Source organism: Uranotaenia lowii, chromosome 2 (assembly GCF_029784155.1).
Source record: "Uranotaenia lowii strain MFRU-FL chromosome 2, ASM2978415v1, whole genome shotgun sequence".
Lineage (NCBI taxonomy): Eukaryota > Metazoa > Arthropoda > Insecta > Diptera > Culicidae > Uranotaenia > Uranotaenia lowii.
In genome coordinates this window covers 363,724,764-363,752,266 of record NC_073692.1, presented here as the reverse complement: position 1 = coordinate 363,752,266, position 27,503 = coordinate 363,724,764, and the positions used below count along the sequence as shown (strand labels likewise).

At 30.0% G+C, this 27,503-nt stretch overlaps 1 protein-coding gene across 1 annotated transcript in view; it reads right to left on the bottom strand.

Moving 5' to 3' along the window:
* The window catches only part of LOC129749407 (patched domain-containing protein 3), a 167,665-nt gene extending 148,920 nt beyond the window's left edge, over nt 1-18,745 (bottom strand). Inside the window, exons 1-2 of the mRNA XM_055744379.1 lie at nt 18,611-18,745; nt 4,070-4,215 (exon numbers count right to left, since the gene is read on the bottom strand). Of these exons, the coding sequence (XP_055600354.1) occupies nt 4,070-4,215; nt 18,611-18,741 (277 nt within the window). The 5' untranslated portion in view covers nt 18,742-18,745. The remainder of the gene's footprint in view (nt 1-4,069; nt 4,216-18,610) is intronic.
* Between the last annotated feature and the right edge of the window lie 8,758 nt (nt 18,746-27,503).

Genomic DNA, 27,503 nt, shown 5'->3' with positions numbered 1-27,503 from the left:
CGAATTTCAAATCTGATGCTGGATTTGGAATAAAAATTCAATAGAGGAACTCAATATTGCCGATAGGTCAAATTTAAGCAACTACAGCAGTTTTTTCCCAGTTCTTGTTGGTTTTCTCAAAAATGATTATCGGAAAGGGGGAGCATACATTAATTTAGCATAATTTATACTTATACGTATGCTTTAAAGTTAATATTCCATAGAGCCCAATTTATTTATTTCATTTCCAGCCAAACTTTAGAATGTGTTTTCACATTCTTTGATATTTTTTTTTATTTCAACAAAACCTGATTCTGGAGTTTTTATTGAAAAAGTCTGTTATTTAATTTAAGTAAACATGATGCTTTCTATAACGCGCATTTTATAAAGTTCCTCACAAATAATATAAGTTTTATGTTATCTTGTTAGTTTATATGACGTGTGTATTAAATGAAAATGATAAATGTTTTTTTCTAATTTTACATTTTCTTTCTCCCAAATCTAATAATTACTGAAATTTATTCAAATTTCGACAAAGCTAAGAAAAATTCATTCTAGCAACCGTAGAATCCGTAACATTTTTTTAATGTATGTATGTATGTATGTATGTTTGTATGGTTACCCCATCGGTAGCAAGGTCCAGCCTATGTCTGTGTGGCTTGGCCTTCGAATTGCTCCTCAGGCTTCCACGGCCGATGGTTCGTCGAGAGAAGGCATCCAACCTTCAGAGACCTACAATGGTTGGCAATCCACTCCGCTTGCAATAGTCTCTTCAGATTAACCCCAGATGCATTCCTTCTGAAATATATAATTATTTATACGATGAACACATCTTACCTGTCGGCTACTTATCTGCCGCTCATAGCAAGTCCGTCCCATTTGCGTTTTTGTTGAAGTGAGAAAAATGGCATTGAAAAATCGTAAAAAGTCCAACGCTAATTCGGCACTTGTATGCGTTTTTTTATCAAAGTAATCAACAGAATCTGTCACTGCTACGGCCAATGAAAGATTTTCGCTTTATAAGGATTATTTTTTTGTTTTGATTCTGTTGAAAATTATTTGCTGGGCCCTTATGGCTGTGGGACCGACTTGCGATGATTTATGCCATATGGGACCGACTTGCGATCATTTGTTCAATGGGACAAAATTTCTTGAGGTTTTTTCGGATGTTCATCAGAACAAAGTACTAAAAAAAAAGTTTTCTCTTGAAACTCCAGATGAAACTAAAGTGTTTCCAGTGATAAACTGAAAAATGATGAAAACGCAAATGGGACGGACTTGCTATGAGCGGCAGTTATGTGGTTCGAACCAAAAAGTTTTTCTTGCCGATACCGGGAATCGAACCCAGTACGCCTGGGTTTCCAGACTCGCGCCAACCTATCCACTAGACCACATCAGCGCTTAATCCGTAACATTTTTTAAATGTGAAGAAAATATTTCAAAATTAAAACCTAATGTTTTATAAGCTGGAACCTCCATAAATAAATCCCAGATTCAATAATTAGGAGAATGCGATGTATTATTTATTGTAGAGTGAGCGTTGCAGATTCCCCAGATTTTTTTTAACATGCTCAGGTTTTCAAAGTAAAGTGGACAAGTAAAGCAATCCACGGTTGCCAGAAAATTGTTTAAAAAAAGTCCGTATTTAGCTGTTATTTAGCTCAAAACGGTTGGCATGCTACCGTGAATACGCAATTATTTTTCAATCAGAGTATATATTTTACTTTGAACCGAAAATCTTCCGATCATCCACAAAGCAATCTCTGACTGAAAGTCGAACAAAAGTCACATCATTTTCAAATTTGTGACTGTGACCTTCCTACAAATCTCATTCATTGAAATGCTGAAGTCAGTGTTGTTAGATATTGTCGTTGTTTTTAAAGGCATTGGATGAAATGATTTCGCTTCGCAATTCTTATTTTAATAAACAACGAAAGTTGTTCAGTTTCTAAATAAAACTAGTCAGAAAAAATAGACTTCCTATTCCGGAATAAAAGTTTAAGCAGCTGTTAATTTTATGCTTTTCTGTAAGCATTATTATGAAATCGTCTAAGGGCTTGATAAGGATAAGGACATTCAACCACCTAATTGTAAAATTTGAAAAGAAAAATTAGGAATTTTCTGGTGTTTTCGTTTCCTAATTCTTGCTAGCTAGTAATGTATTTAAAAATTTCCATTAAAAATTTAACAATTGAATTCCATTCACATTTTCTGAAATGTCACGACTTTGTACAATGAATGACTGCGAAGCGAATGATTAAATAAAACAAACATATACACAATCACCATGTACCTAGTTAGTCTAGGCCAATCTGATATTTTTTCGTTGTCTGTCAAAATAGTTGGGGATGAATACGGCTTTTTTGAGCTCTGATCAGAACAGCTGGTCAAGCTTTTGATGACAGAAAAAGATCTATTCCTAAACAGTCTGAGATTATTTGATAATAATACTTACTTGTCCTCATAGTCAAAAGCAAACAAAACAAATAGTTGCATGAATGCCTTTTGCCGAGCAACAAATCGAAATGTTATCATTTATTGCGACAAGCTTCTCATACTCAAAAATGGATAAATCCATCATGAGCGTGTATTCTATTTTGAGAAACGTCAAACGAAGCGTGATTCAAGGTCTTTTTAAAACTATTTTAAAACTGTTTATTGAAATTGTTCTATTACAACATTTTTCTAACTGGCATCAAACAATTTTAAAACTGTTTTATCACTGTTGTTAGTTTTTCAATTTAAACTTACTAAACGCCATGGTGATTGTGAAATTCAAACGAAATTACTGAAGCCATCTTGCTGGAAATAATAATAAAATACTAAGAACTAGGCATTTTCAACAAATTTGACAATGTTAGCAAAACTATGTGTTGTATAGGTAATGAATTTTATTCAATACAAAACAAAAATAGCATCCTTTGAGCAAATTAACATGTTCCCTAAATTATAATTTTTTGATTAAAAAAGGCTTGAAATGTAGTCAACCTTGGTGTTCTTTGTGGCGCACTTATGTTTTGATGATTTTTTGTATATATTTCACCAGAAATCTGAGGTTGCAGGAAGCTTGATGCTAAGATATAATGAAAATGAAAATGAAAATATTCTTAAAATAAACAAATGGAATCTTCACCAATCACCAAATGTTTGGGAGAGTAAGTGATAACAAAAGAAAAAAACACGGAACAGAAAGCTCTCACAGTAATATTTCTATAAGATTCCATGACGTAGTTTTAAAAGAGTTGTGGATAGTCTTAAGAGAACTCTGAAGGGTTTCTTAAAGCTGTGCCTATAGGATCCAATAAAACTATTCTGTTGGATATTTTATTATAGCTTATAGAATTAGCTTTAAAGACGTCAACAAAACAGGGCCAACTAGTCTATAGGTTAGCTTCAAAGTAGTTCGCTAAAGCATAGAATGCGCTTTGGTTTATAAGGTAGCTTCAGGAAACAGTCTTAAGCGAACTGTGAAGGTTGGCATAAAAATTAAATTGTTACTTGGGATGTGATTTCCGCGCAACATCGAATATTTAGACAAAACCTAGATGTGCAATTTTCACTTAGATTGGGTGGCCGATTGAAACCGTAATTCGTGAAATTAATTATATTCTTATAAATCTGCAGATTAACTGGCTCGATATCATAATACTGTATGAAAATATTTGTAAATGATCTGTAATCCTTAAAAAAAATCAAAATCAACAGTGAAAAATCTAAATAATCTATTGAATATAACTGTTTAGTATTAGGTAAAACGTCAAATAGATCTAAAGATGAAGGTATGATTTAACTTTCGGAGTTCCAATTGGCATACGTTATATGTTATGTAAAAAAATATTCATGGTGGAAAAAATAATTCAAGAGTTTTGTTTAAGTAGTTTCAAAAATCAAAATTTAGTCTTTTGCAACGAGATTTATAACTCTTTGGAAATATTTATTCCAGGAGACGACATCATTCCATAAAGACACGGCTGTGTTAAGTATCAACATTTCACTCTTTCACTTTCAACGGACAATAAAAAGTTCCATAGAAGTCACTTATTAGGTATATGGCCTAGCGGGAAAATAAGTACAAAAAAAGAACACTCACCCGGTCGTGTGATGCGGCCAACGTTGAAGCGGTGTGTGTAGTTGACCTTGAAGTAGTTCTCCACGATGGCACGTTCGGATTTGCCCTCGCCTCGGATCGGCGAGAACAGGTACTCGGGGTCGATCTCGTAGCGTATCTGTTGGTATCTGTTGATTGTTGATTGGAAGCATGGAACGAGGGAGAAAGAAAGGAGAGAAGAAAAAAAAAACGGTTAGTGTGAGAAGTAGAACAACGAGTTGAAAGGGAAATCTCTTGTCGGTGAAGAACGGGACTGGACCGGCACTCTGGGATAATTGAAGTGACTTGTTGTGTTACGTAAGCGGAGTTTGTAGTTGGATTTTCCGAAAGGGGTTCGTCGCTTATAGTTTGTTTCTTACGTTGAAGTCTTTTGTACTTTGATTCTTGTTGGTGGCGTCCATACCTCCATTAATTGAAATCATGAAAACTGATAGCATTTCAATGTATGAACAAATTATTGAATTTAACGTTTAATTTTTATTTTTTAATCGATTTGAGTAGTTTCGTAATTTTAGTGATTAATATAATGGTTTTATTTTTTAATTTAATATGCAATTTTACGGTTTGTCGATTTTCGATTTTCGATTTTCAATTTCCAATTTCCAATTTCCAATTTCCAATTTCCAATTTCCAATTTCCAATTTCCAATTTCCAATTTCCAATTTCCAATTTCCAATTTTCGATTTTCAATTTTCAATTTTCAATTTTCATTTTTCAATTTTCAATTTTCAATTTTCAATTTTCAATTTTCAATTTTCAATTTTCAATTTTCAATTTTCAATTTTCAATTTTCAATTTTCAATTTTCAATTTTCAATTTTCAATTTTCAATTTTCAATTTTCAATTTTCAATTTTCAATTTTCAATTTTCAATTTTCAATTTTCAATTTTCAATTTTCAATTTTCAATTTTCAATTTTCAATTTTCAATTTTCAATTTTCAATTTTCAATTTTCAATTTTCAATTTTCAATTTTCAATTTTCAATTTTCAATTTTCAATTTTCAATTTTCAATTTTCAATTTTCAATTTTCAATTTTCAATTTTCAATTTTCAATTTTCAATTTTCAATTTTCAATTTTCAATTTTCAATTTTCAATTTTCAATTTTCAATTTTCAATTTTCAATTTTCAATTTTCAATTTTCAATTTTCAATTTTCAATTTTCAATTTTCAATTTTCAATTTTCAATTTTCAATTTTCAATTTTCAATTTTCAATTTTCAATTTTCAATTTTCAATTTTCAATTTTCAATTTTCAATTTTCAATTTTCAATTTTCAATTTTCAATTTTCAATTTTCAATTTTCAATTTTCAATTTTCAATTTTCAATTTTCAATTTTCAATTTTCAATTTTCAATTTTCAATTTTCAATTTTCAATTTTCAATTTTCAATTTTCAATTTTCAATTTTCAATTTTCAATTTTCAATTTTCAATTTTCAATTTTCAATTTTCAATTTTCAATTTTCAATTTTCAATTTTCAATTTTCAATTTTCAATTTTCAATTTTCAATTTTCAATTTTCAATTTTCAATTTTCAATTTTCAATTTTCAATTTTCAATTTTCAATTTTCAATTTTCAATTTTCAATTTTCAATTTTCAATTTTCAATTTTCAATTTTCAATTTTCAATTTTCAATTTTCAATTTTCAATTTTCAATTTTCAATTTTCAATTTTCAATTTTCAATTTTCAATTTTCAATTTTCAATTTTCAATTTTCAATTTTCAATTTTCAATTTTCAATTTTCAATTTTCAATTTTCAATTTTCAATTTTCAATTTTCAATTTTCAATTTTCAATTTTCAATTTTCAATTTTCAATTTTCAATTTTCAATTTTCAATTTTCAATTTTCAATTTTCAATTTTCAATTTTCAATTTTCAATTTTCAATTTTCAATTTTCAATTTTCAATTTTCAATTTTCAATTTTCAATTTTCAATTTTCAATTTTCAATTTTCAATTTTCAATTTTCAATTTTCAATTTTCAATTTTCAATTTTCAATTTTCAATTTTCAATTTTCAATTTTCAATTTTCAATTTTCAATTTTCAATTTTCAATTTTCAATTTTCAATTTTCAATTTTCAATTTTCAATTTTCAATTTTCAATTTTCAATTTTCAATTTTCAATTTTCAATTTTCAATTTTCAATTTTCAATTTTCAATTTTCAATTTTCAATTTTCAATTTTCAATTTTCAATTTTCAATTTTCAATTTTCAATTTTCAATTTTCAATTTTCAATTTTTCAATTTTCAATTTTCAATTTTCAATTTATTGATTCTTTTCGTGCGATAGTATCAAAGATGCAGAAACAATTTTTCGTTATCATGATTTCCAAATTCCTTCAAGGCCAAACTTGCAATGATGAATTGTTTATTGATTTTTAAGGGTTGTACGCATGCCATGTTCCGCCAAACAAACCAACCAACCAAATGGTGATCAATCGAAGTTTGGAATAATACATATTGATCAATCCACAACAACGTTGTTTATCTACCGTCTGGCATCTCTTAACACGTATGTTAAAATATTTTTAACTGTCTGGCGCCCGGAAGTTCAGTTTACATGAAGCGTCCATTGAGCATCTCCCGGGCTTTTGTTCACTGCCAAATGGATTGCTTTTGTTTGACCACTTTATTGCGGTGCGCATCGATACTTTCTGATTGTTTGATGAATATTGAAATGGAATGAACCGGATCCCGATTGCGTCATATCCTTTGGTATTAGCTTAACAGCGAGAAATGTTCCGTTGAATTTTGAGCTTTACTTATTTGCTGAGATCATCTTTATTTATCAGATGATTTGCTTAGACCGATCAATAGATTCTGTTCCACTCTTTTTTTTTAAATATGCAATTTAAAATTTTCAAAGAGTTGTTTACAACTTTCTTTCTCTGAGTGAAACAAAAATATTGCAATCCTGTTTTTTGCTTGATAGAAATAGAAATGCTTGATAGATAATTGTCTATCATCAGAATTTTCTTCTGCGATTTGGGTTCTTGGCTTCGCTATAGGATTCAAGCCGTTTCGAAAAAATGGTTTTTAAAAGCATGTTTTGATTAGAAGAGATAATTCAAGCATAAGTTTACTTTTTTCGATGAACCAATTGGCGTTGAGCAAAACTTACACACTTTGTGGGGCTTATTCTGCGAGTCGAGTGACGTGACTCCTCAAATTTCACCTCAAAATTCTGACTGCAGTAAGCTTTCCAGGCTAGAAATTTCAATACAGATGATCTTCGATAGTCCATCGAAGTTAATCCGAGCTGATATTTCTTTCTTAAAGCGCTTACTGGAGTCAAGATTTCGATGTGAAATCTTACATGTCACGTCACTCGACTCGCAGAATAAGCCCCAAAGATTTTTATTATATGTTTCCAGCAAAAAAAAAAAGCAATCCAAATTTTTAGCGGTTTTGCTTATTGCTTGATTTTTTAGCATTCGGTTTTGTGCTTGACATTTTTGCTGAAAAATCAGTAATCGGGTTTCAAATTGCTGAACTTTCCAGCAATTGATCTAGGTTGCTGGAACTCAGCAATCGAGATGTCAAATTGGAGTGTCAGTTACGCACGTTGAAGCAAGGTGAGACTCTATTTAACGAATTTTGGTTAAAATTATTTCTATTTTTTTCTATATTTTTACAACATCAAGTCAAGGGCGAGTTTTTATTCGACAGGTAGATATTCCATGGCAGATACTAATCAAAACTCTTTTTTCAGGTGACGGATGATCAACACTTTGGTAAAAAGCACCACCTCAGAGCCGGTGTTGAAATACTGAAAAAAACGGTTTCTGAAAAAAGAAACATCTCTTACTAAAAAATGTGAGAAAATAATTGCCAATTTTCAATATACAATTTTGAATTGAAATATAAATTTTATACCAAACATAGCCGGTTATTTTGAAAATAATAGCTGGTTTTCAGCAATCTGGATTGATTTGAGCATTAATGTTTGCTGTTTTTCCAAAGTCAGCGGGACAAAAACCAGCTAAACATAAATTGCTGTGTAAGTATTTCTATGAAGCAAGAATTATATGAGTTAAAAAATAATGTTTCTACGAACGATTCGGATATATAACTTTCTTTTCAAGCGTGTTCTAAGGATTGCATCAGGACTTAAGGTAAGATTTGCTAGGCAATTTTATATAAAAACCTGGCAAAATCCGGGCATTTGTTTTCAAAATTGACGAACATAAATTCGTTAAATGTCCTGGCAAGTTTTGTCAAAACCCTGAAATTACTCAACAAAAATCAAGATAAAAAACTGATAAACAATTTATTTTTAATCAAAACTCATCGACAGCCTTTTGATCATATTTTAGGCTTCCAAAAAACTTCTCATGATTATTTTTATAAAACTTGCTCAAAAAAATTCGTTTCGAAGGCATAAATAAATAAAATGTACATCGCAAATTGTTTTTGTTTATTGTTTGATTTTATTATTAAAGTTAACAAATCTGGGCAAAATCCTCGCATTCTTCAATAAAATCCGCGCAACCGGTCTGGGCCAGACTGTTCTAAAATTTTGTACTAAATTTCCGGGCAAATTGGGATAAAACCGGGCAATCTAGCAACTTTAAGTTAAGGGTTTTCACGAGATTTTCCTTTAGCACTTATGAACTTGACATTTTAGCTATTGGAAGTACTCTATAAAACTGTTTTTTTTCCATGAACACGACTGGTTTTGAATCGGAAAAAGAAGCTTCCTTTACAAAAATTATTTTTTTATCAGTTATTTCTTGATTTTCCAGTTTTATATTCTAGATGGCACCAATATCCAGTTGTTAAGCGATATAAACGCCCATTATCGATTTGTAGGGGTCATTAAGGATAATCTTCAGCATTTCTATGTAGTTTCAAACATAGTTTTGTTGAAGTCACGCTGAAGGAAGCTTTGCTGAATTTGCAAAAACTCACCAGCACAGGTAGGGGAACATGCCCTATTATGCGCCACCTAAGCGAATCGCTGATTTTTTATGTATTCCACGTACAAATTGTGTTAAAAGTGGGTGCAATCGTTGAAGAAAATTGTTTTCTACAAATGCCTATGGTTTTTTATTACTCAAATTGCTTTAGTTGCTTCAAAAACTTGATTTTTAAAAACCTTATTCAAAGTCACAGAACAAAACTGTGTTGCAAATACGCGCCGCCGTGTATTCAATACGCGCCTGGCAGCCGAATACACCCGAAAGCAGCCGAAGGCCGAAAACACACCAATACTTACAGACACTTTGAATGAAAATAAAATCAAAATGGACTAATCAAAATTAAAAAAAAATAAAAGTAGATTTTTTGGGCTGAATTAACGCTCAAAATAAGGTTTTCGACATTTTGTTCATTTTCAATGAAAATTGGCCATTTTGAAAAATTAATGCTATTTTCAGCCTACTACGATTGGCGCGTTATAACGAGCGCATGGACCGTGATAAAACATACCCATAAAAAGCATACCATAGCGAGTTCGGTATTATTTTTTAGCATAAAATCGTAGTTCAGATTCTCCTCTTTCGATGTGTCAGAAAATATTGTCTTATTCGTTTTTCTCTGCTTGGTGACACCTTATTGAAAATGTTTTAAAATTTAGATCAAAATGAAGAAAAACCTAAATTGTGAAATTATCACGACACAGGAGCATTTTAAGGAAAAATTCATACTTGCCATGACCAATCACAGCATTTAGAACAAATTGGTAATATTTTGCAGGCTTTAAATGCTTCAGATTCTTCAAAACAAGGGTGGCGCGTATTACCCACATGGGGCGTTATATGAACTTTTCCCCTATATTTACATATCATCGCCAAAGTTTACTCGATTAAACTTCCGAGTCGGTAGCAAATCGTGTCAGCTTTCAACAGCAAGATATTCCAGAATTTTAAACTGGAATAATAGTTTATCACTGATATACAACACCGAAGCTTTTGAACGAGTAGTCTGTTTTTAGGATTCCAAATCCAATTCAAAATTAAATTTATGCTCATGAAGAAAATTTGGACGAAACCTAATCATTCATCTTTAATATGCAAAAACAGTAGTGCATTTTGTGCAATGCACTTTACATATTTTTCATATATTCTAGAAACGACGCAATTATTTTATGTTTTTAAGAGAGCATCGTGTTTTCAACTTCTATAAAGGTAAACTGTGTAAAAAGATAGTTGAAAATCAGATTTCAAATAAAATCTTTTAGTTCAGATTATCGTATGCTGATTTTGATGATGATCCTTCGTTTTTTTTTGTAGCAGGAAGTCATATAAGAAGATACACTTTAAGTTAAAGTGTATCTTCTTATATGTTAAAGTTAAAGTTAAAGTCTTTAACTCATCTCGCGTGAAGTTTCATTACGTCGTATGAAACATCTTAAAAGTTCACAGAAAACAGCTGCAAAAGTTATCAAAACAACTTTAAAATCTTATCTATAGAACATATTGTTCAGACATAAAATATTCTAAATGAGAAAAAGTTGTGACTAGTTTATGTCAGTTTGGTGTTTTTTGTAATAGAACTGTTTACATTTTGTTTCATACGACATAATAAAAGCTCACGGGAGTTATATTGAATTGAAAAAAAAATCAGACAATTTACAGTTAACCAAAAACAGACGAATTCCAACTTTCGTTGAAAAAAATCTAAACATCATGAATCCAAACTAAAATTATAAGGTTGTCAGAATATTTCGCCTGGGCCAATCACCCAGGCCAGTCCGAGTAATTTTTATCTAAAAACCTATCAAAATCTGGGCCTAAGGTCTCAGAATGTTCAACCCAAAATCCGGCAAATCTACCAACACATTTGGATTACACCTTAGAAATAATTAAGAAAAATTAAAAAAAATTAACATAATTTATTTTATTGCAACACATTACCAGATTTTAAATCAGGCTTGAAAAATCTTTCATGTTAATCAAAAAAATAAATCAAAAAAATTTCATTCTAGGACACCAAAATTCATAATAATTGAATTTAAGATTTTAATCAATATTTTAATAAATCCCGGCGAAATCCGGGGTTTTTCCATCCGGAGAAATCGGCCTGGACCGGACTTTTCCCAAATTTGGAGTAAAGTCCGGCTAAAACCGGGCAATCTGGCAAGCTTAATCTAAATGTTGGGAAAAATTTCAAAGCTCTTAAAATTTTCTGTGTATTCCGATTAAAAATATTCAAGTCAGGCATTTTTAAAACAAGTTTTAATTACTGACTGTCTGTAATTTATTGATTAATATAACCTAACTTTAACAACTTAACTGCCAAAACATGTATTTATCAGTAGGTTATTTTCGCAAAATTTAAAATGTTGAAAATATTAAAAAAAATATTTTGAAATTCAGCGCCTCCAAAATGATCAATACACACGGTGTCTCTGATAGAATAATTTTATTCATTGAAAATAAGTATCGCTAATTTTTGCACCATTCGAGACTATAGGGGAGAGTGGGGATACTTGATCCCCTTTACTTATTTTCACCATATCTTTTTGGAAAAATATAGCAACTAGCCGTCTTTAACATTTTGAGACAGCTTGTAACTTCAAATTTCTATGCTCCAAAAATTAGAACGGTACTTGAACCCCTTGATGAACTAGAAGCATTTTTGTGGGAGTAAAAAAATTGCGATTTTTCTGAAGTTAGGGGAGACTTGATCCCCTATTGAAGGAGACTTGATCTTTTATTCAGGAAGCCCTAATCCTTGTATAAAAATCAAACAAAACTTCAAGATAGAATGGTAATTGACTATTTTGGTCATGTTTGTTATTATTTCACAATTTATAGCAGACATAAGAAGAAAATTCTATAACTTTGTCTCAACATTAATAACATTGCATACTTAAAGGCGCTATTGTTATAATTAAGAGAAAATTCATTATTTTTGCTCTTTACTTCAGACAATTGTTTGATAAATATTAGTTTTTGGATAAATATTAGTAATTTCGTAATCAGCATTCATAACGATCAATTCAGAAGAAAAATATACCGTTTGGAAGGGGGATCAATTGTACCCAACTCTAGGGGATCAATTGTACCCATAATCAACATTTTAGAAAACTTTTTCTGAAAAAAGTTGAAAGTTTTCCATTGCTTTGAAAATATGGCATTATGAAGTTCATTTTACGCTCGAACGATTGATACATTGCAACATATATTTTTTTTCATAATTTTCCCATGTAAGGAACATTTTAAACTGATGAGAAAAGATCTTCAAGTTACTTTTTGTGAAATTTTTCAAATAAAGTTCAATTACTCAAACAATTATTGTTTTAAATTTTAAACTACAAGCATTGTTATTTTGTTCATTTTGGCACATTTTTCTAGAACATTTGATCTTTGTAAGACATTCCAGTTTCAAGATATAGCTAAGGAATCAAGTATCCCCAGGGATCTAGTATCCTCATTCTCCCCTATCGTTTTATTTGAGCCCAAATTTAAAACAATCCATCTGGGGGTATAGAACTTTTTATATTTTGGAAGGTTTTTTAATCTTTTTAATGGTTTATTCAAAGGGACATTCATGCTATTCACTGTTAAAACACTTGTATTTCTTCTGTGCATATGAAACATTGTACATATTGACTTCAATAACATGATTCAATAAAAAAAATTCCCTGGCTACAATTTTGTCGGGGACATCAAAGTGATACAAATTGAAAGAGAAGAGTTGTAGTGTAGCAAACGGAGTGATTATTATTTCATTTGAAAAATATAATAAAACTTCTCATGGCTTTTTGTACTAAATAAGTATTAGCCTCACCATTTTCACGTTCCCGGGAATTCTCGAGATCCCGCAAAAAATTGAACAATAAAATTTCATCACTGTATACGAACCCTAATCTATATGGAATTTTTAAATATTCCGCTTGCGCAACATGTATTGCAGAACATTTCAAATTTTTTCAATGTCTGAAAAATTCAATTAATTAGCAATTAAGAAATCCAAGACCCAAAAACACAGTTCTTTAACCGACAAACTCGCTACTAGCTGCAAAAAATTGGAATAATTGAGAAATATTTTTCACTATCGATAGAATTTGGTTAGCTAGACTTCAGGTTATTATCAAATCTCGTAAATTTTCAGATAACAATCCATTTGTTTCAAAATACTTCATTTCTTTCTGATGTTTGGCTACTGTCAACAGTTTGCGAAACGGAAGTTCTAAATGATGTATATTGCAAAATAGAATATTCAAATTATTTTCGTAGCGTTTCTATATTGGAATTGTTTGGTTTCATAGATTCTTTGTTGTTTTTCATTTTACAATAAGTTGGCGAATGACAAAAATCATTTTTTATCAAATTTAATGAATTAACCAGATATCAGATAAAAAAAGGTTTATGTTTAAGCCAAAGATCGTGGTAGAACTATCATTTTCCTTGCTCAATCTGATCCATTTTTCCAATTTAGACCGTGTAAAATTTAAGTAATTTAGCACTTTTTTAGGGTTAGGGAATTCCCGGAATTTTTAAGCGCCCGTGATTCGGGAAGTCCCGAATGTTCCAGGGAATTCCTGGTCCGTAAATCCTGGGTAGGATGACTTAATTATTGATTTTAGAGTGTTCAGGATTCAATTAAGTTAATAAACAGTCTAAATTTGATCAGGATTATCTAGAGTAAAGAGCATTCAAAGAGTTCTAATATGAAGCAAGATGGCCTGCTTTACTTTGAAAATTTGGTTACTCATTTGAAATGTGCAAAACATAGGCAAATTAATGTAGAAACACTATTTAAGGCATTTCAAGCCGCTACAATAAAATCTGTTCATGGCATAATCAGCTTTGAGAGGTTTTAAGATATCGAAAAAATTTTAAATTTCCGTTAGTTTAAAAAAATCAAAACTATTACAAAACGAATTCGAAAATTCGCAAAAAATCATAAAATCCCAACTCAACCAACAAAAAGTGATATTTTTGTCAATTTTTATATTTTTATTATTTGTTACACTTGTCAACATTTCATCTTTGTCAATTTTAAGAATTTAGTCAGATTTTTCGTTTTAAAATATTTTGTGAATTTTTATCGATACCTAAATTATTTTGTTGATTTTAGAATTGAAAAAAAAAATGGTTGTCGTAATATTTTTCTCATGTTATTTTCAACACCAAAAAAAGAATAAGAAAATCCCCACCGTTTACCCTCTGTAAAATATTGGTTGGCTAAGGTGGGTTCTACGGTTCGAAGAATATAAAGTATGACGTTAAATTTTTTTTGCAATTCTTTAAATTTTTGTAATTTTTTTAAAACTTTGTTTTGTTTAAATTTTTTTACATTCCGTTGCCACATTTTTGTTATTTTTTGTCATTTTTGTCATTTTAGTCATTTTAGTCATTTTTGTCATTTTTGTCATTCTTGTAATTTTTGTAATTTTTGTAATTTTTATGATTTTTGTAATTTTTGTAATTTTTGTAATTTTTGTAATTTTTGTAAATTTTTGTAATTTTTGTAATTTTTGTAATTTTTATAATTTTTGTAATTTTTGTAATTTTTGTAATTTTTGTAATTTTTGTAATTTTTGTAATTTTTGTAATTTTTGTAATTTTTGTAATTTTTGTAATTTTTGTAATTTTTGTAATTTTTGTAATTTTGTAATTTTTGTAATTTTTGTAATTTTTGTAATTTTTGTAATTTTTGTAATTTTTGTAATTTTTGTAATTTTTGTAATTTTTGTAATTTTTGTAATTTTTGTAATTTTTGTAATTTTTGTAATTTTTGTAATTTTTGTAATTTTTGTAATTTTTGTAATTTTTGTAATTTTTGTAATTTTTGTAATTTTTGTAATTTTTGTAATTTTTGTAATTTTTGTAATTTTTGTAATTTTTGTAATTTTTGTAATTTTTGTAATTTTTGTAATTTTTGTAATTTTTTTAATTTTTGTAATTTTTGTAATTTTTGTTATTTTTGTAATTTTTGTTATTTTGTAATTTTTGTAATTTTTGTAATTTTTGTAATTTTTGTAATTTTTGTAATTTTTGTAATTTTTGTAATTTTTGTAATTTTTGTAATTTTTGTAATTTTTGTAATTTTTGTAATTTTTGTAATTTTTGTAATTTTTGTAATTTTTGTAATTTTTGTAATTTTTGTAATTTTTGTAATTTTTGTAATTTTTGTAATTTTTGTAATTTTTGTAATTTTTGTAATTTTTGTAATTTTTGTAATTTTTGTAATTTTTGTAATTTTTGTAATTTTTGTAATTTTTGTAATTTTTGTAATTTTTGTAATTTTTGTAATTTTTGTAATTTTTGTAATTTTTGTAATTTTTGTAATTTTTGTAATTTTTGTAATTTTTGTAATTTTTGTAATTTTTGTAATTTTTGTAATTTTTGTAATTTTTGTAATTTTTGTAATTTTTGTAATTTTTGTAATTTTTGTATTTTTTGTAATTTTTGTAATTTTTGTAATTTTTGTAATTTTTGTAATTTTTGTAATTTTTGTAATTTTTGTAATTTTTGTAATTTTTGTAATTTTTGTAATTTTTGTAATTTTTGTAATTTTTGTAATTTTTGTAATTTTTGTAATTTTTGTAATTTTTGTAATTTTTGTAATTTTTGTAATTTTTGTAATTTTTGTAATTTTTGTAATTTTTGTAATTTTTGTAATTTTTGTAATTTTTGTAATTTTTGTAATTTTTGTAATTTTTGTAATTTTTGTAATTTTTGTAATTTTTGTAATTTTTGTAATTTTTGTAATTTTTGTAATTTTTGTAATTTTTGTAATTTTTGTAATTTTTGTAATTTTTGTAATTTTTGTAATTTTTGTAATTTTTGTAATTTTTGTAATTTTTGTAATTTTTGGAATATTTGTAATTTTTGTAATTTTTGTAATTTTTGTAATTTTTGTAATTTTTGTAATTTTTGTAATTTTTGTAATTTTTGTAATTTTTGTAATTTTTGTAATTTTTGTAATTTTTGTAATTTTTGTAATTTTTGTAATTTTTGTCATTTTTGTAATTTTTGTAATTTTTGTAATTTTTGTGATTTTTGTAATTTTTGTAATTTTTGTAATTTTTGTAATTTTTGTAATTTTTGTAATTTTTGTAATTTTTGTAATTTTTGTCATTTTTGTAATTTTTGTAATTTTTGTAATTTTTGTAATTTTTGTAATTTTTGTAATTTTTGTAATTTTTGTAATTTTTGTAATTTTTGTAATTTTTGTAATTTTTGTAATTTTTGTAATTTTTGTAATTTTTGTAATTTTTGTTATTTTTGTAATTTTTGTAATTTTTGTAATTTTTGTAATTTTTGTAATTTTTGTAATTTTTGTAATTTTTGTAATTTTTGTAATTTTTGTAATTTTTGTAATTTTTGTAATTTTTGTAATTTTTGTAATTTTTGTAATTTTTGTAATTTTTGTAATTTTTGTAATTTTTGTAATTTTTGTAATTTTTGTAATTTTTGTAATTTTTGTAATTTTTGTAATTTTTGTAATTTTTGTAATTTTTGTAATTTTTGTAATTTTTGTAATTTTTGTAATTTTTGTAATTTTTGTAATTTTTGTAATTTTTGTAATTTTTGTAATTTTTGTATTTTTTGTAAATTTTGTCATTTTTGTCATTTTTGTCATTTTTGTCATTTTTGTCATTTTTGTCATTTTTGTCATTTTTGTCATTTTTGTCATTTTTGTTATTTTTGTCATTTATGTCATTTTTGTCATTTTTGTCATTTTTGTCATTTTTGTCATTTTTGTCATTTTTGTCATTTTTGTCATTTTTGTCATTTTTGTCATTTTTGTCATTTTTGTCATTTTTTGCCATTTTTGTCATTTTTGTCATTTTTGTCATTTTTGTCATTTTTGTCATTTTTGTCATTTTTGTCATTTTTGTCATTTTTGTCATTTTTGTCATTTTTGTCATTTTTGTCATTTTTGTCATTTTTGTCATTTTTGTCATTTTTGTCATTTTTGTCATTTTTGTCATTTTTGTCATTTTTGTCATTTTTGTCATTTTTGTCATTTTTGTCATTTTTATCATTTTTGTCATTTTTGTCATTTTTGTCATTTTTGTCATTTTTGTCATTTTTGTCATTTTTGTCATTTTTGTCATTTTTGTCATTTTTGTCATTTTTGTCATTTTTGTCATTTTTGTCATTTTTGTCATTTTTGTCATTTTTGTCATTTTTGTCATTTTTGTCATTTTTGTCATTTTTGTCATTTTTGTCATTTTTGTCATTTTTGTCATTTTTGTCATTTTTGTCATTTTTGTCATTTTTGTCATTTTTGTCATTTTTGTCATTTTTGTCATTTTTGTCATTTTTGTCATTTTTGTCATTTTTGTCATTTTTGTCATTTTTGTCATTTTTGTCATTTTTGTCATTTTTGTCATTTTTGTCATTTTTGTCATTTTTGTCATTTTTGTCATTTTTGTCATTTTTGCCATTTTTGTCATTTTTGTCATTTTTGTCATTTTTGTCATTTTTGTCATTTTTGTCATTTTTGTCATTTTTGTCATTTTTGTCATTTTTGTCATTTTTGTCATTTTTGTCATTTTTGTCATTTTTGTCATTTTTGTCATTTTTGTCATTTTTGTCATTTTTGTCATTTTTGTCATTTTTGTCATTTTTGTCATTTTTGTCATTTTTGTCATTTTTGTCATTTTTGTCATTTTTGTCATTTTTGTCATTTTTGTCATTTTTGTCATTTTTGTCATTTTTGTCATTTTTGTCATTTTTGTCATTTTTGTCATTTTTGTCATTTTTGTCATTTTTGTCATTTTTGTCATTTTTGTCATTTTTGTCATTTTTGTCATTTTTGTCATTTTTGTCATTTTTGTCATTTTTGTCATTTTTATCATTTTTATCATTTTTGTCATTTTTGTCATTTTTGTCATTTTTGTCATTTTTGTCATTTTTGTCATTTTTGTCATTTTTGTCATTTTTGTCATTTTTGTCATTTTTGTCATTTTTGTCATTTTTGTCATTTTTGTCATTTTTGTCATTTTTGTCATTTTTGTCATTTTTGTCATTTTTGTCATTTTTGTCATTTTTGTCATTTTTGTCATTTTTGTCATTTTTGTCATTTTTGTCATTTTTGTCATTTTTGTCATTTTTGTCATTTTTGTCATTTTTGTCATTTTTGTCATTTTTGTCATTTTTGTCATTTTTGTCATTTTTGTCATTTTTGTCATTTTTGTCATTTTTGTCATTTTTGTCATTTTTGTCATTTTTGTCATTTTTGTCATTTTTGTCATTTTTGTCATTTTTGTCATTTTTGTCATTTTTGTCATTTTTGTCATTTTTGTCATTTTTGTCATTTTTGTCATTTTTGTCATTTTTGTCATTTTTGTCATTTTTGTCATTTTTTGTCATTTTTGTCATTTTTGTCATTTTTGTCATTTTTGTCATTTTTGTCATTTTTGTCATTTTTGTCATTTTTGTCATTTTTGTCATTTTTGTCATTTTTGTCATTTTTGTCATTTTTGTCATTTTTGTCATTTTTGTCATTTTTGTCATTTTTGTCATTTTTGTCATTTTTGTCATTTTTGTCATTTTTGTCATTTTTGTCATTTTTGTCATTTTTGTCTTTTTTGTCATTTTTGTCATTCTACTTACCCCGTCATGCAGAGTAGCGCCAACAGCACTGGCACTATGAGAAAGTAACCGGGATGCCGGCCGATGAACAGGCCCAGTTTGTAGAACGATCTGTTGAGTGCATTGTCCACGCATGAGATACCACAGGTCATCTGCAAAATAAAGACACAAAAAGAAGGAACACAATTAGACAAAACTTGAATTTCCCATTAGAAGTACGACTCTAGGAAGCGACGACCTTAGTCAATTATAGCTTCAGCAAACTATTTAAATTAATTGCCCGTAGGCAACTGCCGGGCGGGGGTCCAAATTGCCTACCCTATGGGTTAATAGGTAACAGTGAACAGTGAACAAAAAACCCTCATTCGGAAACCCCCTGATTTGAGCATAATCATAACTTGATTCCATTTCATTTTTTTTTTTTTTTCATTATTTCGGGGCCATGATTCCGCAACCATCATTTATCATCGTGCGGGGGTCTTGAAAAAAAAAAACAAACGGAACTCACTCCAAGAGAGCGAAAGACACCCAGACCGTTTTTTTTCCTATTCCATTTTTGCATAACTTAGATAATGGGGTAGGAAGTTGCAGTCGTCATCACAATCGAATGGCCAAATGTGCTCAAATGGACCGTAAATTTGTACCTTTTTACAGATTCTGCTTTCCTCCACCAAACAGCCCTCGTCTGATGCCCTGGAGGAAAAAAAAGTTGGCTTCTGTTTATGTAGCAGAAATCAGCTGTTAACTTTTTTACGTCTTTCTCAGTCAGGGGGTCTCTAAACGTAACCAGGAGTTGTTAGTATTTTTTTTTCTATGGTCGGTGAAAACGTTTCAAGTTCACATCGATTGAAATTCAAATGAAAACGAAAGTTTTTTTTTCGTCTCTTAACCACACGCATCGTTCCACGCGGTTTCGTTTGTTGTGGGGGTTGTTTGGCTTGCCGAGTAAGTTATACGTACATAGTGCAAAGGCGAGTTTTTCCCAGCCCAGCCCAGACCCCACCAGGCTAATGACGTTTTGATGCGTTTGCGCGCAGTCAATGAGTCAGAAACCTGGGTTCGAGTATACGAACATCTTGTAGCGGCTGCTTAATGGGGCTTGTCGTTCGATTTAGAAAGCAAAGCTTCAGTGTTTTGAAACTCTCAGTAAAGTGATAAGTTGATACTGTTAATGGTTAAAGTGAACAGAAGCATGTTCAGATTGTTACAGTTTTTTCCAAAATAATAGCTGACGTGTTTTATTTTTTATTTCACTTTTAACCTTCCAAAGTCGTTCGGGTCAATATGACCCGAAGCGCACATTAAAATCATCATAACTCTTCGAGAAAAAATCGCAAAAATTTGATTTTAAAAACCTCCCTGGGGAATCACGAAATACACAATCTGTAGTATCAGACAACTTCCTGTGACCACCGGAAGTGCTCCCTCAAAAAAATCCGTAATTAGGCTGTTCGGGTCTATATGACCCGAGAGTTTGCGTAAGTTCCCCTGGCCGCAAATATTGACCGATTTCGATGAATTTTAATTCATTGTTTAGATAATTTATTCTAGTTTCTCAATATTGAAAAATAAAGTCGAAATATTTTACGAAATCACCAGTAGCTGATTCCGAATGAAAAAAGTCCCGAAAAAGAGCTCTTTTTAGAATGCCTATAACTTGAGACATGTTCCAAATATTGCGCTGATTTTATAATATTTGGAATTGTCAAGAATAAATCTATCCATGGATGTATAAATTTTTGGTGGTCCAAAGGAAGTTTTGGCCACTATCCTGGAACTACCGGTAGAAAAAATTCTTACTTCAAAAAAGTCACCCAATTTTGGCTTTGCATTGCTGTATCTCGGTTACCAATGGATCGATTCTCTAAATTTAAATTTTAGTTTTTTTTCGTTAACTTTATTATTATTTTCGTGCAACATAGTTGGTTCCTTAAAAATCTCAGTTGTTCAGTATATGGTAATGAAACTCACATCTTTTTTGTCATTTTTCAAACTCCCCCTCGTGTCGGTGGGTTAAGCGATTTTGTTAGCGTGATTTCTCTAAAATTTGAACTCAAATTGGTCACTTTTTATATACCTAGAGATTCATTAGAATCTCCTCTTTCGATTGACATACATTTTGTGTGGTGTTTTGAAATTTTGTAGCAACGTTTTTTGAATTTACTGAAAGCTGCCAGATTTCAACCAGTTTGGTCCACGTTTTCAACAGGTTGGTGTACAAATCTCGCACCCCTCACGTAGCTGCGGGAGAAACAAATCCTGTAGCTCTCTTTTTGTCGCTCACCAAATCTACCCACCGAACCCAGCAGCAGGAGGAACTGCCGTCTCGCCGCGTGGTTTGTTGATTGGTTGTGCTGATGCTGATGCCTCTTTGCGTAGTAAATGTTTTGATTTTAAAATAGAGAAAGGTTATTTTTCCAAATTGAAATTAGCTTCTTGAATCTTTTTAGATATTTTATCATTAGAATTCTTCAGTGATACATTTGTTTTGAATGTTATCATGATTCTTTTCTTTTATTTCAAGCAGGAGACACAAAATCTATGATTCAAGTTACAAATATTCTGAAATTTTAATCAGAAACTTTTATCAGAAATCGGAATTTGAATCGGAATCTGAAATTAGAGTCTGAAATTTGAAATGGAATCTGAATCTCAAATCGAAATCTGAAATCTGAATCTGAAATCTGAATCTGAAATCTGAATCTGAAATCTGAATCTGAAATCTGAATCTGAAATCTGAATCTGAAATCTGAATCTGAAATCTGAATCTGAAATCTGAATCTGAAATCTGAATCTGAAATCTGAATCTGAAATCTGAATCTGAAATCTGAATCTGAAATCTGAATCTGAAATCTGAATCTGAAATCTGAAATCTGAAATCTGAAATCTGAAATCTGAATCTGAAATCTGAATCTGAAATCTGAATCTGAAATCTGAATCTGAAATCTGAATCTTAAATCTGAATCTGAAATCTGAATCTGAAATCTGAATCTGAAATCTGAATCTGAAATCTGAATCTGAAATCTGAATCTGAAATCTGAATCTGAAATCTGAATCTGAAATCTGAATCTGAAATCTGTATCTGAAATCTGAATCTGAAATCTGAATCTGAAATCTGAATCTGAAATCTGAATCTGAAATCTGAATCTGAAATCTGAATCTGAAATCTGAATCTGAAATCTGAATCTGAAATCTGAAATCTGAATCTGAAATCTGAATCTGAAATCTGAATTTGAAATCTGAATCTGAAATCTGAATCTGAATCTGAAATCTGAATCTGAAATCTGAATCTGAAATCTGAATCTGAATCTGAATCTGAATCTGAAATCTGAGATCTGAATCTGAATCTGAAATCTGAATCTAAAATCGGATCTTGAAATTTAAATCTGATATCTGAATCTGAAATCTGAAATCTGCAATCTGAAATCTATAATCTGAATCTGAAATCATGGACGTGAACTTTAGAAATGTTGCCCATCCATTAAAATATTAAATCAAAAAAGATTCAAGCAATTCCTACAACAATAAAGCATTCATTTCGTTATCAGCATCAGCACAATCAATCAACAAACCACGCGGCGAGACGGCAGTTCCTCCTGCTGCTGGGTTGGGTGGGTAGATTTGGTGAGCGACAAAAAGAGAGCTACAGGATTTGTTTCTCCCGCAGCTACGTGAGGGGTGCGAGATTTGTACACCAACCTGTTGAAAACGTGGACCAAACTGGTTGAAATCTGGCCGCTTTCAGTAAATTCGAAAAACGTTGCTACAAATTTTCAAAACACCACACAAAATGTATGTCAATCGAAAGAGGAGATTCTAATGAATCTCTAGGTATATAAAAAGTGACCAATTTGAGTTCAAATTTTAGAGAAATCACGCTAACAAAATCGCGTAAACCCACCGACACGAGGGGGAGTTTGAAAAATGACAAAAAAGATGTGAGTTTCATTACCATATACTGAACAACTGAGATTTTTAAGGAACCAACTATGTTGTACGAAAATAATAATAAAGTTAACGAAAAAAAACTAAAATTTAAATTTAGAGAATCGATCCATTGGTAACCGAGATACAGCAATGCAAAGCCAAAATTGGGTGACTTTTTTGAAGTAAGAATTTTTTCTACCGGTAGTTCCAGGATAGTGGCCAAAACTTCCTTTGGACCACCAAAAATTTAACATCCATGGATAGATTTATTCTTGACAATTCCAAATATTATAAAACCAGCGCAATATTTGGAACATGTCTCAAGTTATAGGCATTCTAAAAAGAGCTCTTTTTCGGGACTTTTTTCATTCGGAATCAGCTACTGGTGATTTCGTTAAATATTTCGACTTTATTTTTCAATATTGAGAAACTAATAAATTATCTATACAATGAATTAAAATTCATCTAAATCGGTCAATATTTGCGGCCAGGAGAACGTTCGTAAACTGCAGGTCAAATTTAACAAAAATAGATTTGTACGGAAATTTTGCGAACGGCTTTGGAAGGTTAAAATTTTCAATTCTTTCAAAAAAAAATAACACTTTTCAAAAACAAGCGAAATATATCTTTTCAAATAGGATTCGACGTTTTGACCAAAATGAATTACTCGAGGGAGAATTACTTAGGCTCAAAGTCTTCATGAGTCATGAGTCGCTGTTTCAGACAAAACATAAACAGACTATAGCAAAAGTTCATTTTGAGTTGAGACATTTCGAAACTTTCCAGAGTTCCCTCTTAATCAATGATGTAAAAATAAAAGAAATAACAGAAAAAATGACGTTAGTGTTAAAATCTCAGATGGAAAAAAGTTCGTATTGTTCGTTTGTTTTCGTGTTGTTGCAAGTTTAAGACATACTCTGTCAGAAGCTTTTTTTAAATATAGACATAAATTTACTTTTATTTATGTAACAGTTACGGAATATGGGTTGAACATTCTCAACGAAGTGTGTATTTATAGCTTCGCATAACTCATTTTTCTATTACCTCTCTAGCAATGAGAGAGAGAGTATTTAGAGTAGCGAGAAGGAAAGGCTGTCAGTTTAGCCTCTGTAGGTTTGAAGCTAGGATAAGGCATTGGAATTAAACTACTTGTTCTAAAACCGCCAATAAAGCCAGTCATTATTTCGCCAACTTTGTCTACAAAATTTGTAACTGAAAGTTTAACGAAGTGGAAATATATTAACGGTTGCTGCCGGAAATTAACCCATTCAAGAATGATTAAATTTAAATCAACTAATCTGGACATCTGGTTTTTCGTTAGAAATTAAAACAAGAGAATTTTTGTTATTCATATCTTGGAATCAAATTCAGAATTGATTCAGTATTGAGTTCAAAAATTAAGGTTTATAAAATCGGTGCACTTCCAGATGTGCTGGCCATAGTAGAAATATACCTTTTTCTTAAAACTATTGATCTTCGTCTATAATTCTTTTTATTTTCATATTTCCCTATCTATTTTAATTTCTATTCTAATTAAAAGTGATGAACGAGATTCAAACACATAACTGTAAACAAACAAAACGAGTTTTTCTCTTTAAAGCCTAAAGGTATGAGCCGTTTTAAATAAAGATGTTACAAAAAAATTGGTTTAAGTCAAGTTCGTCAATTTAAATTTCGTTTATATCGGCGCATGTTATATACTTCAATATAATATTGAAAACAAGGAACAAATAAAAGATGGGAAGAATGTTTATTTCAATTCTCAACTTTCCTTATTACATGGTTAACAGATGTTCAAAAAATGTCTAAAATGTTAATTGAAAATTTCCTTACTGTTCCAACGGTTTTCGCGAATCCCTTTCTGATACTCTTGTAATCGATTGATGTCATTTTCCCATGGTTATTTTTTTAAATATTTTTTTGTAGCGGCTTACCACACTCCCCCACACCAAAAGGCTCAATTATATTTCAATCAAAACACACAGCTGGCTTGAACAACAAGCCATAGTGCAGGCAATAATTTACAGCTTATTTCACCAATTACGGATTATTTATATTAAAACTTTTGTATAAAGAATGTAAATCATTATCCGCTTTCGGAAGATGTCCGCTATAAAATTCCGAACGATTTTAGAAGGTTGACACTGTTTTATTCTGTGCTTGATTGAGTCTAGTTCTCCACAAAACAATTTGGAGATTTGATTCTTCCGATTTTATGGTTAAAGAACCTACTATTTGTTGGAATTAAGTCATTGAACATTATGAATAGTGCCGTTTTTTCCATCATTAGAAATATAATTTTTTGCAAAATTTATTTTCTGGATGGAATACTTGAGCGACATTCCAAATTATCGACTAAACATACATACGTATTCAAAATAAAAAAAACTTTTGAACAAGATTCAAATGAGGTTTACCGTGTAGAGAATGTGAAAATTGTAATTTTTTAACAAATCTGTAAAACAATATTTTCTCGTGGTACGAAAAGTTTTATTTATAAGAACACCTTGTATTTTCATGTTTTCTACTTCTTTTATCAAATGAGGTCTCGAAACGTTACAACGCATAAATTGTGATTTGTTAGTATTGATTTTTATCTTTGAATAAATGCTGAAATAGTTTATGAGTTCTAGAGTTTTTTCAAATTCAAAATTATTGTTAATGAATAACGTAATGTTATCTACATTCTTACTAAGAGTTCAATGTACATGCTAAAAAGACCCATGCTTAGAAGAAATCCTTGTCTAACTGAAGATTTAATAGGAACAGGATCAGTTAAAAATCAGTTTAAGAGTATTTTTGAAGTGGCATACAAGTCAAGTCTCTGGATACAATTATAGGAAAGTCAAATTACTTTAGGATCCGCCATGAAAAACAATGATGGACGCGATCGAAAGCTTTTCCAAGATCTAAACTCAAAAGCAAACACTTGAAACTTTTTGAACGTTGAGATTGTATGAGAATATACCTGATAGTTTGAAGATTTTGTATACAGGAGCTATCTATAAGGCTTGTTGTTTGACCTGGGCCAATCAATTTGCTCAAGAGCTGCTATAATCTAATCCAAAGAATTTTGGTGAAAATTTTATAATCCGAATTATGCATGCTTATGGGTTTACGATTTTGTAACGCATGACAGTTTCTTTTTTTGGTAACAAAGTAATAATTCCTGCTGGGAACAATTCAAGTGGATTTACATTTTCATAAAATATTCTTTATAGAAACTATAACTTAGACCATCGAAAACAATCATACTTGTGTTAAAGTATTTAGTTTTTCTGAATGTCAAATTTATGTTCTAGTAAAATTCAAAGAAGATGCCGATATAATTTTCAAAAATGAGGATTCATAAAAATATCTTAAATTATTTCTGAACTAGGCATCTGTAACTTTGAAAAGCTGTAAAACAATCAAAATAATGAAAACAATGACAAAGCTATGAATCACGTAAAAATATTCTAACGTATCAGCACAAACCACTTTACGTAGTCAAGCGGGCTTTTTTTTAATATAATTTATATGTCTTTTTAATTTAATTTATATGGCCTTCAGTCAGTTATAAGAAGGCAGATTTCGATTTTGTTCGATTTAAGTTCTCCCGGAGAGTTGTGAAGCTGCTAACTTGCTTGATACAAAACGTTTGAAAATTTTGTCGTATTCCCGGTTGATGATCAGACCTCATTGTGTACGGATGTGTTTAGATCCCAAGCTACTCAAGTTTTCAACAAAAATTTTGCAGCAGTGCTGGGTATAGTGTTAAACAATGGCGGATGAACTCATCAAGAACACGCTGGCCTTCAGATTTCCGGATGGGGCTCCCAGTCCATCGTTGATCGAGATGGCTAGATTTGTAAAGAATCTCAACGCAGACAAGTCTCTAATGGAGACCTCCTACAAGGTTGCTAAAGAGAAATCCCTTTTTATTAAATTTCAAAACAATGATGCATTGAAAGATGCAGTGGCTCAGAATGCGGAAAAGCTTTCGTTTTCGTATTCCTATGGAAAAACAGTGAAGTCTACTATGGCTATTGCGGGTAATTTAACAAGGTACGTTCGCATCTTTGACCTGCCCCCGGAAATAACCGACGCAAACATAGCAGCTGTGCTGGGCAAGTACGGTAGCATAAGGAGGATGATAAAGGAGAAATTCCCGGCAGAAACTCGACTTGTACACCGGAGTGAGAGGTGTATATATTGAGGTGAAGAAGGAGATTCCAAGTTCGTTGTTTTTCCTGAATAGGAGGGGACGTATTTACTACGAGGGAAACAAGCAGAAATGCTTCCTTTGTAAGCAGGAGGGCCACCTCAAATCTAACTGCCCGCAAAACAAAAACAGGAACTCACAAGATGGAGGAAACAGTCACCAACTCGACGGAACGCGCTTGGCTCTCCCTGTTATCTCTGCTAGCAGGGTTGAGACGCAATCGAGCTACTCAGGAGTGGTCCAAAACCTGGTGCCCGTTCACTCGCCACCGGAGCTGCAGCTGAAGATGACAACCTTGACATCATCAGAACAAGCGGTCAACCAGCAAACTGATGTTAGAGACAAAGAAGTAAGTTCACCAAGACTCTTTGCGAATTTGCGGAGCAGGAGAAAAGGAGTATGAAGAGGCTAAAACACAGAGCGCTGTGAAACGGCATCGATCTCCGCTCTCGGAAACAGCAACGGATTAAGACGGTTTCTCGCAACAGACCTCCCCAGTAAACATGAATCGGCAGAGAGGTAACTCAAATCGACAGAGGGATCGCAACGATCTCTCTAGCGATTTTGCATCATCTAATCGGCAGAAAGGAACACAGCATACGCGTGCCTTGAATGAGTGCCACGAAATAATCTAAGACACGCCCTCCAGAGAAACACACGAACACAATCCGAATCGTATGTTTCCCTTCGAGACGCGTGTTTGTCTGCCTGAGAAGTCGACTGCTACGATTGAAAGCACACATATAAGAAAGCACGAGGATAAAATGCGAGCACACCGTACGA